General features: G+C 41.8%; 1 protein-coding gene across 2 annotated transcripts in view; it reads left to right on the top strand.

Annotated features, from left to right (window-relative positions):
- The window catches only part of ankrd44 (ankyrin repeat domain 44), a 44,156-nt gene extending 27,989 nt beyond the window's left edge, over nucleotides 1–16,167 (top strand). The window contains exons 14-28 of one of the 2 annotated variants that reach the window (XM_078262614.1): nucleotides 316–456; nucleotides 859–924; nucleotides 2,577–2,688; nucleotides 3,017–3,088; nucleotides 3,583–3,784; nucleotides 4,379–4,466; nucleotides 4,560–4,677; nucleotides 6,053–6,275; nucleotides 6,700–6,787; nucleotides 7,296–7,379; nucleotides 9,034–9,179; nucleotides 9,316–9,398; nucleotides 9,535–9,617; nucleotides 9,776–9,867; nucleotides 12,213–16,167. In XM_078262614.1, the coding sequence (XP_078118740.1) occupies nucleotides 316–456; nucleotides 859–924; nucleotides 2,577–2,688; nucleotides 3,017–3,088; nucleotides 3,583–3,784; nucleotides 4,379–4,466; nucleotides 4,560–4,677; nucleotides 6,053–6,275; nucleotides 6,700–6,787; nucleotides 7,296–7,379; nucleotides 9,034–9,179; nucleotides 9,316–9,398; nucleotides 9,535–9,617; nucleotides 9,776–9,867; nucleotides 12,213–12,472 (1,858 nt within the window). In that variant the 3' untranslated portion in view covers nucleotides 12,473–16,167. The remainder of the gene's footprint in view (nucleotides 1–315; nucleotides 457–858; nucleotides 925–2,576; nucleotides 2,689–3,016; nucleotides 3,089–3,582; nucleotides 3,785–4,378; nucleotides 4,467–4,559; nucleotides 4,678–6,052; nucleotides 6,276–6,699; nucleotides 6,788–7,295; nucleotides 7,380–9,033; nucleotides 9,180–9,315; nucleotides 9,399–9,534; nucleotides 9,618–9,775; nucleotides 9,868–12,212) is intronic. The other variant, XM_078262615.1, reaches the window with a different exon arrangement.
- The last annotated feature ends 1,031 nt before the right edge of the window (nucleotides 16,168–17,198 follow it).

The following is a 17,198-nucleotide window of genomic DNA, read 5'->3' as shown; positions in this document are numbered from 1 at the left end:
TTGCTGTAAGGGTTTAACAACACATTTGTTTATAATATCATCAGTAGTGTTGAATAAGTAAGCTGTGATGTCAGACATTATCTTGTGGAATGCTTTTCCTAGAAGAGTGGAGGCTGTTATAGCAGCACATTAAGGCCCGTAGTTTTAGAATGAGATGTTCGACCACTAAATAGGGGTGTAAAGTTCAGGTGTTCATATACATACTTTTGGCCATGGTGTATGTCCTGAGTTTAGGTATTGAAATCCAGATAAAGTGCATCCTGGAATTGATGTGTCTGAACATGTATATGTGTCTTTCTTCCTGTTATTTCCCAGAACCCCCCTCCACTACGCAGCCGCCAGCCGTCACTATCAGTGTCTGGAGACTCTGGTTGCTTGTGGCACCGCCATCAACGCCACTGACCAGTGGGGGCGCTCTGCGCTGCACTATGCCGCTGCCTCGGACCTGGACAGGAGGTGAGGCTGCAGAGAGACGCGTGTATTCTCGATCACTTGTTGTTTCCAAAGTTAAAAGTTCTTTTGAAATCCACTCATTGACGAGGAGACAAGGTGGAAAATCCAAAACCTCTTCACACCACTTTTCTAAGTGTTGCACTGGGTGGCTGTCTACTGTTTCTACATATAGAAACCTGATGGTCCACACCTTCCCTGTTGCCATGGTAACCATGGAGGTGATACTTAGGTGGCAATAGTCGTGCGTGGCCTCCGGGATTTGCAGCACCACAGCACAGCTGGCAGTTATCCACTAAGTTGTTGGCTTTAGCAGGTTTCCACTGCATTAAAAGAGGCTGCTGTTTGAGTGTGTTGATGCTTTAACCCGTCTCTCCTCCCTCCGTCCTGTTGTCTCCCCCTCTGCAGGCGCCGTGTTGCTCTGGAGCCAGAGAGTGATGGAGTTCAGGCAGAGAGGGAGAAAGAGGCAGCGCTGTAAGTCCACACTAAGAAACATATGACATTTTGATCATATCCATACTACATACTACTGTTAAGCAGCTTTTGAGTACAAAACAAACAAAAAAACGCACTAAATTAGGTATACTCAAACGGCTGTATGCGTACTATACATTTTTTTTTTTATATCATTATTTTTTTATTAATTTATATTTATATGCATTCCATTTGACTGCCATTCATTTTGGCGTCACTTTGACCGCGAATAACTTTACATCTGAATTTACATTACATTACCTTGTATCTCACGTTATGGCTCCGTAGCAGACGTTTTTGTAAAAATAGGCTAACGATTGTGTCATAACCACCCGACTTTCTGTCGCATAGTACACAAATTACCGTATAGTCAGGAGAAGCTCACAGGTTTCGACTTCCATTAGCTGTTTAAGTTTAATTACTAATGTTAACTATCATTTTAGTGATCAATAATTAGCCTGTGCCTATGTTATCTCCTTACATATACCTACGCTCTCCGTCTCTGCTAGATTGTGAATGATTGAGATTTCTCTTGGCACAGCTACCAGAAGACTTATAACTTTCAGACAGGTTGCTCACGTCACATTTACGTCTTCAAGCTCAGTTGGAGGCTGCGCAGTAATGCTCAGCCATCACCGGAAAAGTGCTTCTAATAGACTTCACTGGTCTCCATGGAAATCTACGGTGTCGCTTTGTCCATTAATTTCACGGTCTATGGCTTCTCCTGACTATACGGTAATTTCTCTACTATGGGACAGAAAGTCACATAGATGTGAACACAATCGTTAGCCTATTTTTACAAAGACGTCTGCTACGGAGCCATAACGTGAGATACAAGGTAATGGAGCCTTTTATACATTGTCGTGTTTCTTTAGAAATAAACAACGGACAAATAGTCTTTAAACGCTTCAGATGTTACTCGTTGTCGTTATTCGCTGTCAAAGTGACGCCAAAATGAATGGGAGTCAATGGAATGCTAGTGGAAGGTAATGGCTTGTTAGCCTCGAAATCTCCCCATAGGAGGTACGCTTTCCGGATTCTCGCTTACCCCCTTGGTGGTGAAGGAGTTGGCTAAGGCGAACGCTAGCGATGCTAAGCCGACGTCACGACCAAACGTTAGCGATTGGTTATGGCAGATCCAGAGTGGCTCTGGGCAGATCCAATAGTTTTAAACTTTAACAGAGTACCCGCCTTCAAGGAAGTTAACACTTGTCAATGGAGAGTGGCCAGACTCTCTGTACAAATGAAAAGTACCAGAGTCTGGTAGGACCAGGCTAACACCCTTCCACCAAGTTTCATGAAAATCGGGCAAGGAGTTTTTCTGTAATCCTGCTGACAGACAAACCGAACCGAAAACGTAACCTTCTTGGTGGAGGTGATAGCGATAAATGGCAGATTAATCGCTAAGGGAAATAATTGTTAGTTGAAGCGCTGAATTAAGCATATTGTTTTTAATATGGGACACTGGATAACAACTCATTAAAACGCTTCATTTATGTTTTGTTGACACTTTTGTCCCCCGATGCAAGGCACAAATGAAATGGTGGCATTTCTTACAGCAAAAATGAAAATAAAGAGCAGATTGAGATCCCGTTCAGTTTCACGTTAGCTGCGTTGTGTCATGTATGATAACTGCCATGTGTGCGTTCCAGATGTTTAGAGTTCCTGCTGCAGAGCGGAGCAACAGCCTCGCTGAAAGACAAACAGGGCTACAGTCCCGTCCACTACGCTGCGGCCTACGGACACAGGCACTGTCTGGAGCTGGTCAGTACACACACACACACACACACACACACACACACACACACACACACACACACACACACACACACACACACATACACACACAGGAAATAGTTTAATTGTGACTCAAGGCATTTTCTTTAGGCTGATCATATTTTCTCTGCACACCAAACAAGTTGTCTGGTTGACTCTGATTTGTGTCAAACATTTACAAAGTGCTTCAAGTTTATATCAACAAGAGACACAAGCGCCATTTATGTTTTAATATATTGTATGAAGTAAAGTGCATATTCTATATGAGGGGACTGTCAGTAGGTTTCATGTTGATATGTGTCGTTGTGACCTGCAGCTGCTGGACAGAGACGACAGTCACCAAGACGACCCTGAATCTCCGAACCCTCGGAGCCCGCTGCACCTCGCTGTGAGACACACACACACACACACACACACACACAGAGATAGCATGACATCTTACTGTATTACGCATGTATTTTCTGATATTAGAACTGATACCTGATAATTTTGGAGCAAAAACCAAAACAGTACTTCTTTCAAAATATGATTTTTACAAAACAGTTTTGTACATTTAACAAAAGAAGGAAAAGTTTATCATCACAGATAAGAAACTGGTGTACTCTAGAGTTTGGCAGGTTTAGAGCTTTGCTGATCAGCTGCTTTGTGATTTCTCATTCAGAATTTTAAAGTTTTGGCTTCCTCACTTCCCTGTTGTATTCTGTGTGTACAAACAGAGGCTCCATATCAAATATTAGCATTTCAAGATTTTCTTTCTGTAGATATTAATGTTAAAAAGATTTGGTATAGGTTGTACATCAATTCATTCTCATTTTAAATAAATGTTAACAGCAACATGCGACCAAAGAAAGTGTTTTTTTTAAAGAGTCTCTGTCTCTGCAGGCGTACCACGGCCACGCTCAGGCCCTGGAGGTGCTGCTGCAGGGCGAGAGGGAGGTGGACCAGGGAGACGAGGTGGGGAGGACCCCCCTGGCCCTGGCCGCCCTCCGGGGCCACACTGAATGCGTTCACACCCTCCTCAGCCAGGGGGCGTCGCCACGCGCCACAGACACCCAGTACGGACGCAACCCTGTCCACCTGGCAGGTGGGTTCAGTTTCAATCTCACTTATTACCTCTTCCTGTTTTCTCCGTCACGTTAACATCTGTATCAACACGTGTTGTAGCTGGATATGGCCTAAAGTATTCTGTGTTGGATCCAAATATACTGTACGTTTTGTATTTCTGTTGCTCTTTCATGTGGAATTTTAGTAGTGATAGGTGGATGAAGCCTTAATGAAACTTTCAGGCTTTCTCTCTGTTTGGAAATTCTCTCTGTACAAAAATGTACCTTACCTCCACTGTGTGCTCATGTGTTTTCACTTTATGCTCCTGTGGCATTTTGTATGAGTTGCACTTGGAGATTAAAATATGACTTTTATTACCCTATTACTTGGCATCAGGTGTAAATGTCCCCATGACTATGTGTTTCTAGTGTGTATAGAAGGTTGAATAGGTCCAAATTTCTCAATTATTGTCACTTGAGTGTATCGTTTAGCTGCAAAAGTGTCAAACCGAATGACTTTCTGAAGCAGCAGTGAGTGAGGTTTGAAGATCTGATGTGTCATGACTATTAATAAACATTTCTGTCACCCTGTTTCTCGTTCTTCCTGCTGTCACACCCTCTGTGGCTTCCTCCAGTCATGAACGGTCATACGACGTGTGTGCGCCTTCTGCTGGATGACCCGGACAGTGCAGACCTGGTAGATGCTGATGACTCTCAGGGACAGTGAGTGATTTGGATTTTTGTTTCTCCTCCTATTCAAGTTTTTGCTCAAACTGTTCCAATTTTATTTTTACACCTCCTCTGCCTCGTCTGCAGGACTCCTCTGATGCTGGCGGTGGCGGGAGGACACGTGGACGTTGTGTCGCTGCTGCTGGAGCGGGAAGCCAACGTGAACCTGGCGAGTAAGCACGGCCTCACTGCACTGCACCTCGGGGTGAGCATTAGCCTTTCTTCCTTCCTCTTTCTTGCCTTTGTGGAGGCTTGAGTGTGCCACCAGAACAATTTTCAGTGTTTGATTATAATTAATTGATATCTTTCAGTGCACATCTAAGAATATTTTCTTTCTTCTTTGTTTGGTTGGACAGTGAATCAAACTTCTAAAATAACAGACATTATGAACCTCTTACAAATCTGAATTTACTCAAATTGCAATTTCCAATAAATCTGAATCCCACTTTCTTATCTGTTCCTTTATCACTATGTTTAGTGTTACAGGTTATTTTGATGTTTTGGATTGTTAAACATCTGCTTACCTGTAAATCAGGTTCACATGATTTAAAAAAATCTTTTATACTACAATTGTTTGTACTTCCATTTAATACTCTGTATATGCTCTCTATGGCAACATTTAAAACACTTTACTGGAGTTCTTGCTTTCTTCTAACTACAATTTGTGCGTATTTTACATTTACACGCATTCATAAAGCATTTAAATTGACTTCCTGCGGTTCCAGCAAGTCATTATTAGTGTCTGATTTTGCACAACTGATTCTCAAATCTCAGATGAGCTGAGGCTGCAGAGTCAGTGACATCTTTTAAATCCCTTTGTATCTTTGTTTTGAAAAGTGCTGTATCAATATAGTTGATTATGATTATAAGATTCCAAAAAGGGGACCAAACCTAGTTTCTCTCTTTTATATCTCACAGAAATGTAAATCAGTAGCTTCCTAGAAGCCTTCAGACTTGTGTTTATATATTATATATAATTTGCTATATTATTATATATAGTATTATATAATGGAAAATGCATTTCCTGTAGAAAATGCTTGTGAATGCTGAAAAAACGAAATTGCTAAAGATAAACTGGATTGCTGGCATAATTGTGTAAGAAGAAGGTGAAGAAGTGAGAATAGTTGAAAAGAAAAGTGGGAAAGGTTTTAATTAGTATGCATTTCATTGAAATGTTGAATAATACCAATAATGTATCAAACAAAAGTGGAACATTTTAAGTTTTTTTTTTAAAAAGATGTCGCTACACTGAATTGCTGGTTAAAATGTGTAAGACGGTGAAGTTGTAGGGACATTTGGAAAAGTGGAAATGGTTCTAATTATTAAGAATGTCTTAAGAAAGTTTTTGTAAAAGCTGATGTTAAGCTGAATTGCCCAGCCCGGACTGGGCATCAGACCAGGAGTCAGTCTGCAGTGCCTACTTGCTGGTGCTATTTGGAGCCGTGCTAACCCCTGCACCACCATGTCAACTAATAAATCACTTTGAAAACAGTCATAGTATAGTATGTCGAAAAAAGTGATACAAAAAAAAAAAAAATATATATATATATATATTTAACCTTTTCATCTTTTGTCCCCAGCTGCTGTGTGGTCAGGAGGAGTGTATCCAGTGTCTGTTGGAGCAAGAAGCTTCCATTTTGCTGGGTGACTCTCGGGGTCGTACCGCCATCCACCTGGCCGCCGCCCGCGGTCACGCCTCGTGGCTCTGCGAGCTGCTGAGCATCGCCGGCTCCGAGCCACCGGCCCTCCCCCGGCTGAGGGACCACAGCGGCTACACACCGCTGCACTGGGCCTGCTACTACGGTCAGTGTTCATGTACTTTAAGTCTGCACGCCGCTGTTTTGAATTAGTCTTTCTTTTTTCATTGTTCTTTATTGAGCACTCTGATCACATTTCTGCTAATGTTGTGTTTATAATGAAGTTACTAGGGATGCAACGAGAACCAGTTAAAAAAAAAGTGCTATAAATGTGTAAAGATACAACCGGTTGAGATACAAAATGAATCGCGATGCAATTTTTGAATGACCTAGGGTTAAATAGTTTTAATTTCACTTGTTTGACTTCAGACCTCACTACCTCTTCTTAGTATATTTATTTGAAGAGATGTTTTTTCTATTTAATTATTTTTAAGTGGGATTTCTTTTGTTTTAAAAATCGATTTTGTTGCACTTTTGATAAGAGGACACATCTGTTTGCTGTGTGTGTGTGTGTGTGTGTGGGTGTGTAGGTCATGAGGGGTGTGTGGAGGTTCTGCTGGAGCAGAAAGGTTGTCGCTGTATTGATGGGAACCCGTTCACCCCTCTGCACTGTGCTGTGTAAGTCACACATGCATTGAATATTATTTATGATCACTGTTTTTACTGCTTTTCACCGAAAAATGTCTATCGTTTTGAAAGGAGCAGATAGATTTAAACAGATTTCAGGTTCATACTAGGGCTCTAAGTAATGATTATATTCACTATTAACTGAAACGGATTCATCATTTAGTCTGTAAAGTGTCAGAAAATGGTGAGCAATGCCCATCACAACGTTTTGCTTGAAGTCCAAAAAGTTTTTTTTATTGTTCATTCAGTTCTGTGATATAAAACACTGAAAAATGGACAGCTCAGAAAGTGGGAAAAATACAAAAGAGCTGCTTCTCAGTATTTAAAAGTGATATAAATAAATACTGAGATTTTTTGCTCTAAGCATCATTAACTATCCTCTGGATAGTGAGCAGCAGCATCAAAGTGAACAGCTAAAACACAGTGAACACTTTCAAAACGTCATCATTTCCAACACTTGATTATCTGTCAGTGATCCTGTTTGTTTTTAAACTCCCAGGGTGAATGATCACGAGCCGTGTGCATCGCTGCTGCTGGAGGCAATGGGTTCGGACATCGCTGGCTGCAAAGACGCTAAGGACAGGTAAGACTTGTGTGTAGTAGGGGAATGTAACTACAGCAAGTGCATTTATTAAAGTACTGTACTTAATTACAAATTAAAATACTCATACTTTATTTGAGTATCTCCATTTCATGTAACTTTATACTTGCACTCCACGACATCTGAGGTATATATTGTACTTTTTACTCCACTGCATTAGTCTGACAGCTTTAGTTACTTTTCAGATGACAGTTTTTCATCCCCTTCCTGTCCAGTGTAAACCACGTATCTCCAGATGTGTTGATGTTGAATGTTTGTGATAAACTGAAGGATGAAGTGTTCCTTAATGTGTTGTGAAAATGTTCCTCCTCCTTAAGCTAAATAGTATTTAAAAAGCCTCTTGCTTGGATCAGCTGGAAAAGGCATCGTCACAAAGCTGAAAACAGCTGTTTTTCTGACACCATGAACAGTTTTAAATCTTTTTTAGAGGTACGTGGTTCTCACAGGACAGCGACGCTACAAACATGATCATCTTATAGAATGTGATGCATTGCTGTAGATTAAACTACCAAACCGTATATAAAGGAGTTCAAATGAGCACAACCTTAAAACATCTACAGCAGGAAAAGGCAACATACACATGAATGCAGCAGGAATATGAATCCAGAAACAGCAGATAGAAGAGGAAAACACTGACAGGGAACATTTTCTGTAACTTTCTGAAACCGACAGACATTCACACTCATTTCACGCAGTGATTTTCAAGCTGTGCCGAGGTGAGAAAGTATGCAGGGTTTGAACTTCTGTCTCAAGGTCTCTCTGTTACACGGCTATTTATGTCACTTCTATCCTTTAACTTTAGTGCGACTCTGTGGCTCTGTGCGCATATGTCTGCGGTTCCGTGTAGAAGGTCTGTCAGAAATGGATTTTTTTTTGCAACATTTATATAACATACTCTTAAACGTTTATCTTTTAACCGGCTTAAAGCTATAGTGAGTCTTTTCTGTCCCCCCCCATGAGGAATTCTTAGTAATGACAACAAAACTGTCGGCGCATCCACATGATACAAGCCTTCCGTGATCACACACCACCCCCACCCCTCCTCCATGCAGTTGCTAGTAGCCAAGGAGGACACTTCGCAAGAGGTCATTATCTTCACTCAAGTCACCGGACGCCACCATCTTCTGAAACTGAGAAATCCATAGAGAGTTGTGTAGAGCTGATAGTCTTAATTAGCTTTGTAGCAACTCATTTGGCAATGGCTCGAATGTAACGGACGTTCATTAATATCAAAAAGTTACGCACTAAAGCTTTAAGGATTTTAGTTTTATGGACGTTAAGTTGTGTTTATGGACTGTTCTCAGCGGCTATGCTGCAGAAGTCCGTCTGTCAGGGCTAAGTGAAACCATACACCTATGCCTGCGGGTAACTCCAACATACAGTTCACTTGGAGGTTAGAGGAAATGACTATAGACTGATTTAAAATGGCAGATGTCTGCGGGATGTGTGTGGGAACTGCCTACCTGCTTACTCCAAGCTGAAGATCAGTATCAGTTGCCTTAATACAGAGCTCAAAATGAATGATCAGTTAATTCTGGAGTTTTTCGCCTGAAGCAGTAAGGTTTTGAATGCAGGACTTTCCACAGTGTGGTATTAGTACTTTTACCTAGGTATACTATCTTCCTCTCTCCTGCAGGACTCCTCTTCATGCTGCAGCATTCTCGGGTCACGTCGACTGCGTCCAGCTGCTCCTGTCTCACGATGCACCTGTCGATACTGTGGACCAATCGGGTCGCGACGCACTGATGATGGCGGCGGAGAAGGGCAGAGCCGGAGCCCTCGGTACGGAGAGGTTTTACTTTGCTTGTGGCTTCAACACTGCAGTGTGTTTTGGCTCGTGCCCTATGTTGTTACATTGAAATGTATGCATGTTAAGTGTATGTATGTATGCTGGTTCTCATTATGTCTTGTGCTCCAGAGGTGCTGTTGACCAGCACCAGTGCCAACCTCAGTCTGACGGACAAAGACGGCAACACTGCCCTGCATCTAGCCTGCAGTAATGTAAGTCTCCAGCCTCCATCTTATTTATTTATCGACTTGACTTGATTCCAGTGTCTTTGTGGCTTCAAAAATCAGCAAGTAGGAATGGATGTTTTCGTCTTGGCTCTTTAAATAACCTGACATCGCCTCTTTACAGGGAAAGGAAGACTGCGTGATGTTGATCCTGGAGAAGCTGTCGGACACGGCCCTCATAAATGCCACAAATGCAGCGCTGCAAACGTGAGTATCTAAAACCTCCTGTCCATTACAAAAATAAAGTATTTATAAGATGGTATGTTTTCACTCTCTACACAGTTATCTCTCCGTACAAAATGTGGGCTTCAAGGCACACAGGAAGTCTCTGTTAATAAATATACAACCTTGTGTCCGTCTGTCAGTCCTCTCCACCTGGCTGCTCGTAGCGGTCTGAAGAAGGCGGTCCAGGAGCTGCTGTCCCGAGGAGCCAACGTTCAGACGGTGGATGAGAACGGTAGGGTGAACCTGGTTCCCCCCAGCTGCTTTATAGGCCCTAGCTGCATGCAGTGGCCATTGGTCAGCGTGAATGTTTTCATCCTTTCCAGCATGAAGTTGACTAATGAATGATTTAAAACAACAAAAAAAAACATTCAATGTAATATCTTTAAAAGGGGGTTCCCGCTAGTCATGGAGTTTGTGGAATATTATGGAATTGAGACGGGATATTTCAGGATTTTACAAATGACACTCTTCTACACCCCTTTTCACCCTTTAAAAGAAACCACTTTTGGGCGACAGTAGAGAGATGACAGGATGAAGGAAGAGAGAGATGGGGAACGACGTGACAAATTCATCGCAGGAGTCTAATGATTAGAAATACTTTATTTTAAATCAGCACTCCCCTGATTTAGCATTGACCTTCTCTAACATTGTCAGACTCATGATAGACACTTTAAAATGACTATAAATACAATAATCGATGAAGCAGAACTTCAAATATCTTCTTTTTATATTCCACACCTACTTCCTTGTCAAAACCTGGCGCCTACATTACCCACAATGCAACTTGACCGCTGACAATTCATTCAGAGATTCTTACTTACTCCACACATATTTTCTTTTTTCATCACACAGTTCCCGCTGGAGACACTAAGTAGCAGTAGACTTCCCCAAGACCCGTAAATGAACTTTAATGTGTAAACTAATAATAATTATTATTATTATTATTATTATTATTATTATTATTATTATTATTATTAAAGCTGCAAGCAGCGATGGACGGGCCCTCATGCCTCTGCGCGTGTCGGGGTTACTGGCGGACGCCGCTCCTTGCAACCGTGCATTTGTGCGGCACTCAGACACTGCAAATAGTCACCAGTGAAAAGGGAACTACCTGCTGAGTTCAATGATACCTCACACAAGACTCTACGTCATACAATTCATTAGCGTGGCTCCATTATAGGGGGCGGGTCAAACCATCACCAATTAAAAAGGAACTCTCTGAGTTCAATGATACCTCACACAAGACTCTACCTTAGATGGGTCAGCATTTATGAAAGGGGGTGTGGCTTAGACACAGGGGGCAGGCCAAACCATCACCAATGAAGAAGGAACTCTCTGCTGAGTTCAATGACACCTCACACAAGACTCTACCGTAAACGGTTCAAATGTTATGAAAGGGGGCGTGGCCTGAGTAAGTGGGCGTGGTTACATTATAGGGGGCGGCTCAGTATCACATGTCGTCTACACATTATACGTTTCATGTAAATTGGATGATGTTTGTCATATAAGGCACATTTCCTGTTGCCAGCGGGGGGCGCTATGACCAAAAGTAAATATTGGCCTGTAGATGTCCTCAGACCTGGACCCTTGTCAATCGTGAGATATTTTGGGCTGACAACGTACACTCAAGTTACAACAATTTCTTTGTTCATCGCTAAACACTCAAAATGGCCGCCACACCACGCCCACACCGTTTGACGAAAAGTTTTTCTTTTAATAACTTTTCATCTTTAAGGTGTTGAGATGGTACAGACCAAGTTTGAAGTCCGCCGGATGAAATCTCTAGGAGGAGTTCGTTGAAGTACGACATGTGGAAATGGCCAAAATCGCACTAATTTCGAACTTTGAAATCAAAATGGTGGACTTCCTGTTGGGTTTAGGGTATGGCTCCAATGACGGTTTTTGTACATCTTAACATGTTACATAGGTGTACCAACTTTTGTGAGTCTACGTTAAACACACTGCAGGGGGTTAATTTCTTTAACTTTGTAGGGGGCGCTAGCGAGCCATTTTTGTGCGCCTATTCCCGAAACTCTTAAAATACGTACATTTTCACCAGACTTGATGCGACCGCCAATTTTGGTGAGTTTTTGAATATGTTAAGCCCCTCAAAAAGCCAATTCATTTGCCGCTGTCGGCGTTCGGGCCCTAATAATAATAATAATAATTCAGGAGGTGGGTCTTTAAGGGTTAACTTGTTTTCAGTGGACCTGTGCAAAATAACAACTTTTAAAAAATCTGACTAAATTATAAAAGTTTTACCTCTGGCTTGAGTGGGAACCCTGATTTAAACTGTATACAAGCTGCTTCTTTGCTTTTTATTGGATGTATTTCTTAGGTAGTAAAAGACGTCAGCTGTGGTTGTCTCTGTGTGCTATTGCAGTGTACCCCCTTCATGTCAGTGTACTGTGTCAGCTGGCTGAACACTAATGGAATGCTGCTCCGTCCCTCTGTCTTCTTGCTCTTGTTTCTGCTTTGCCTTCCTTGCTTCCTCCATGTCTACGTCTCGCTCTCCTCCTCTTCCTTCTTTTCTATCCGTTTCTCCCCCCCCCCTTCCTCTCTGTCTCTCTACCTCAGGTCTTACGCCTGCTCTGGCTTGCGCTCCTAGCAGAGAGGTGGCTGACTGTCTGGCTCTCATTCTGGCTACCATGATACCTTTCTGCTCCCCTTGCAGCTCCGGGGCTCCCTCCCCAGGCTCCCTGCTGAGGCAGCTGCCCCACCAGGGGGGTAAAGGCCCGGGCACCGGCCCTCGGGGTCCACGCAGCCCCAGGAACCCCTCCGGACCCTCCAGCGAGGGGACCACCGAGAACGACTCGGAGGACTCGGAAACCTTCTGACCCCTCCTAAACCGACTCTCTACCCTTCTACCTCGAACTGTGCACCTGAACCTTTTACCCCCCACCCCCAGGAATGATGCAGTGTTTTAGTCTGTAGTGCACTCTTGAGGGAGAAGGGTAGAGACTTGGTTGTGACACAGCGTGGATGTTTTTGCAGTGTCTGTATCTTGTACAGAGTCGCCCTCCTGTGTGACACCATGCTGGAGGCCCCACAGCGCTTTTTCTTAGTGCCCTTTTTCAAAGAACGATGAGCAGAGCAGCCACACTGCCCCGGACTTACTGCTGCAGCCGAGTAAGCTGCTTCACGGAGAAGAAGAATTCGATCTGGACCAGTTCTGGTCCGGGTCTGCATGCTTGTGTTAGCTTACACCACGGTTAGTTCTTTCTACTCACGGGTGCTTAAATCCAACCCGACCTCGGTACTTTAGTCTCTGCGTGGCATAGCAACTCGCCTCCGAGACTTATTTTGTCTTTAAAAAAAAAAAAAAAGCCATTTGTACAAAATTAAGTAGGCCATTAAGACCACTAAGTGTCATTTTAACCTTTTTATGATTTTTTTTGTCTTGTTGTTGTACCAAATATTTGACTTCCACGCGCAAATAATTAACGTACTGATGAACAGGTACCTGGAGCTCGTTTTAATCGTTAACAACTGAAGCACAAATTTGGGTTTTGCTTTTCGGTTTTGATGGAACGTGAATAATAATTATAATGTGGTGTTTAGTAGTTTAAGCATTCACCAGAAAAATAGAATATAACGCACTGGGTACATCTTAATTACCCTAATTGCATCCACGTTTGGCTCATTTGCGCGAGGAGAGATTCAGGAAAAGATGCAGGGAAAGTTTTTTTAGAGAGAAGAGCCGTCGTAGGCTGAATGCATACCAGTCAGTCCCACAGGCAGTGACATGGGCGGGACCTGGTGTTACATACCACCAACCCTCCATAGTTCTGGTTCTACGTTGACTAACGATACAGAACCATAAACACAAGAAGACTTTTTCACTGCACTGCATGAATAACATCCCCTCTTTGGGGATAAAGGTGGGGTTAAAAATTAACCACAGTTAGGAGGGCCAGAGGGGATTGAGGCTTAATATTACAGGGGCACTGCCCCCCCCCCAATAACTGCCACTGTGCAACTTTTTTTTTTTTTTTTTTTAAATCATTTGCTGATAAATCATTTATTGATAGTGTCCATAAATTCATTTATAAATAATTATTAATAAGTCATTTGTAACCAGCAGATAAAAATGAGACACGTGTTTTCCATTCCTCTTCGCTAATAAGAGAGTGAGGAGATAAAAAGATTATAAAAGAGATTTGTGTCCAAAATGTTACGGGATATCGCAACCCCAACCCTTCCTCAAGCGATCGATCAAACGAACGATCAAACAAGGGAATTGGGATGTACCCACTGATTGAACCCAGGGCTGCAGATGTCCCTGCACTGTTCCTCGCCTCCTGTAGATCAGGAAAGCCAATGGTGACCAATTCCCAACTGGGCAATGTCTAATCACGCAAGCCCATAAAGACCACATTTTTGAATCACTTTTGGGTCCCACTCAGTTCGTTTATCAGTATTTATTATCTATTACATGATGGTACAAATACTGCCAGCACTTAAAATGTAAAATAACACAGGGCCTTGACCACTTTCCTCCTCCCTCCTGTTTGTCTACCTACCAGCTATGTGCCATTGTCTCAAATGTGTCCAGTGCCTTGATGTCGATCCATTTTTGTTCTGTTTTTTTTTTTTTTTAAATCATTTGCTGATAAATCATTTGATAGTGTCCATAAATTCATTTATAAATAATTATTAATAAGTCATTTGTAACCAGCAGATAAAAAATGAGACACGTGTTTTCCATTCCTCTTCGCTAATAAGAGAGTGAGGAGATAAAAAGATTATAAAAGAGATTTGTGTCCAAAATGTTACGGGATATCGCAACCCCAACCCTTCCTCAAGCGATCGATCAAACGAACGATCAAACAAGGGAATTGGGATGTACCCACTGATTGAACCCAGGGCTGCAGATGTCCCTGCACTGTTCCTCGCCTCCTGTAGATCAGGAAAGCCAATGGTGACCAATTCCCAACTGGGCAATGTCTAATCACGCAAGCCCATAAAGACCACATTTTTGAATCACTTTTGGGTCCCACTCAGTTCGTTTATCAGTATTTATTATCTATTACATGATGGTACAAATACTGCCAGCACTTAAAATGTAAAATAACACAGGGCCTTGACCACTTTCCTCCTCCCTCCTGTTCGTCTACCTACCAGCTATGTGCCATTGTCTCAAATGTGTCCAGTGCCTTGATGTCGATCCATTTTTGTTCCGTTTTTTGTTTTTTTACAACAAATCGTTTTGTTAGATAATAATAATCTTTAAAAGAATCACCTCACCAAAATCAATGTGGTGGTTTTGAGCCGTGCAAGTTTGTCCAGGTTTTGAGATATTTGCCTCGGATACAAAATCAATCAATTCATTATTTCTTTTGTGCATTTTTGCCTTTTAAATTGACAGAATACAGTCGAGAGGCACAACATGGTTTTTTGGAAAGACAGATTGGTGTTGATACATTTTGAATTGTGTCGTGGAAACATGGAGGCAGAAATGATCTCAAAACCCGCACAAATCAAACCAAAACTATTTGCACATTTAGCTAGATGCAGTTTTTTTTTTTTTTGCCTTTTGGGTTAACGGATGTTGACAAAAATGTGGGCGGTTATGTTGCATTGAATTTGTGAGGAGTTTGCTTTGTGTGAGGGACCATTATCCACCAGACTTTTTGTGAAATGATGTCTCACTCCTTGGAGGCTGCTGATATACCTTTTTTTATATTTATTGTTAGCAACTCCCTCGAGAAGACCAAAAACCATCAATATTTTATGACTTTCATTCCTAATTAAGTCACAAATACTCAGATTAAAAACAATGTTTTTAGCAAACGTTACTCGAAGAAAATCATGCATTTATGGGGGACTATTTTCAGTGGCGGATTAATCCACATTTGGTGCTCTAGAGAGTATTTGGGGAACACGGCTGCCATATGTTCATGGTAATGAGGGAACATGTGAAGTTTTTGGACAATAATGGAGCTCTATGGCACAGAGAATATATATTAGGGTTTTAATACTTGGTCTTTTCGTGGGCTTTGCGGACAATAAGAAATCAGAGTATCTCCAGACTTCTCCTTTTAAGTTGGTTGTGTGTGAGTGTGTTAGCTTTAGGTACTGATATGAAATTGAACTGCTTTTGTATATAATGTTGGCGTAAAGCTTTGTATGAAAACAAATCTCCATCACAGAGGACTTTTGAGTGACGTCTCCATCCTAAAGTTTTTTATTTGAGTTATCTTTCCAGACTAAAACAAGTTGTGTATAAATAATGAGCTTATTTTGAATTGAGAACCCTTTTTAGCTGCAGTTAGATTGAACTAGACAACTGATAAGCACACGTTAACAAGTGTTTTTTGTCCCTGAGCTGAAGGTCTGCTGAGAGACCGAATCTGTCTGCCAGTATTCTTCTTCTACCAGAAAATGAGCTTCACCAGTCCTGACAATCGCGATGGTCATGTCTGATGATTTTGCTACCAGTTCCTGATGCAGTACGACATGCTGAGGGCTGTTTGTCAGCTTCCATTGGTTTTATATAAATTGTACAATTATAAAAATCAGTTTGAAGTTACTGTTGTGCTGGGTTTTTTTTCTCCTTCTTTCAGGTGCTTCATTTTCATTCAGCTTAAAAAAAGTGTAGAAATGAAATTTCTTTACTTTGTATTGCTTTGAAAATTCATATTCTTGCTGCTAAAGCTAATTAGAAGGATTTTCCAATTTCACTGTTTCTGCTCATGTGAAAATCAGATTATCATTCACTGCCGTCTTTAACAGCCAACAAACTGAGGGAAAAAAATGCCTTTTTATTAAAGGGAGGGAACTTGTGGTCGGCGTGTTTAATATATGAATAATAAATAGTGAAAATGTGAAATTTCTCAGACACCGAGGCAACATCTTCAAATTGCAAATTTTGTCTAAAACATCCAATTTACACAAATTATAGTCTCACATTGCCAGACCTAGGGTCTGGCTACACCACAGATGCATTCTGGGATAGGAGAGAAAAAAACCGCTCTGGGTTGTTTGCATTTCTTTAAACCAATGACAATCGTCTTGGGCGGCGCTAAGCTCCGGACACAGCGACGGTGGCTCTGCAAACTGATCTCGGGAAGGAACTTGTTTTGGTGGAACCCCGCAGAAGAAAACACCACATACAATATTATATGTCCACAGCAATCCCACCAATCGGTCCTAAAACGTCCCAGTTAGAGAGGAAATGCCGTAAACATATTCTTTGTAAATCTTTACAATCATTCCCCGAAGGAAGCAAGCAGGCCTGTCAGGTTGCACAATCAAAATTTTCATTTGCAGCGTGTAGCTTGCTAGGGACGTCGTGCCGGATGTCAGGCAGTTATCCTGGAAATGTACTTCTGTTGATACAGACTACTAGCCTAGAAATCTAGACGCACCCTAGTGGCAGCAAATGTAATTTGCAGCCAGGGTCAGTCTAGCAACTCTCTGTTAGCTTGTGAGCTGGAAAGAAATTATTAATTGATCATCAAAATGTTGTCAATGAAGTTTCAGCACTCTCGTCTGGTCATCCAAATATTTGATATACTTTGTAGGTTAAAAGAGTATTAGCATTATATCTGATATTGATCA

This window comes from Sander vitreus, chromosome 11 (assembly GCF_031162955.1).
Source record: "Sander vitreus isolate 19-12246 chromosome 11, sanVit1, whole genome shotgun sequence".
Classification (NCBI taxonomy): domain Eukaryota; kingdom Metazoa; phylum Chordata; class Actinopteri; order Perciformes; family Percidae; genus Sander; species Sander vitreus.
This window is presented reverse-complemented; position numbering and strand designations above follow the sequence as displayed.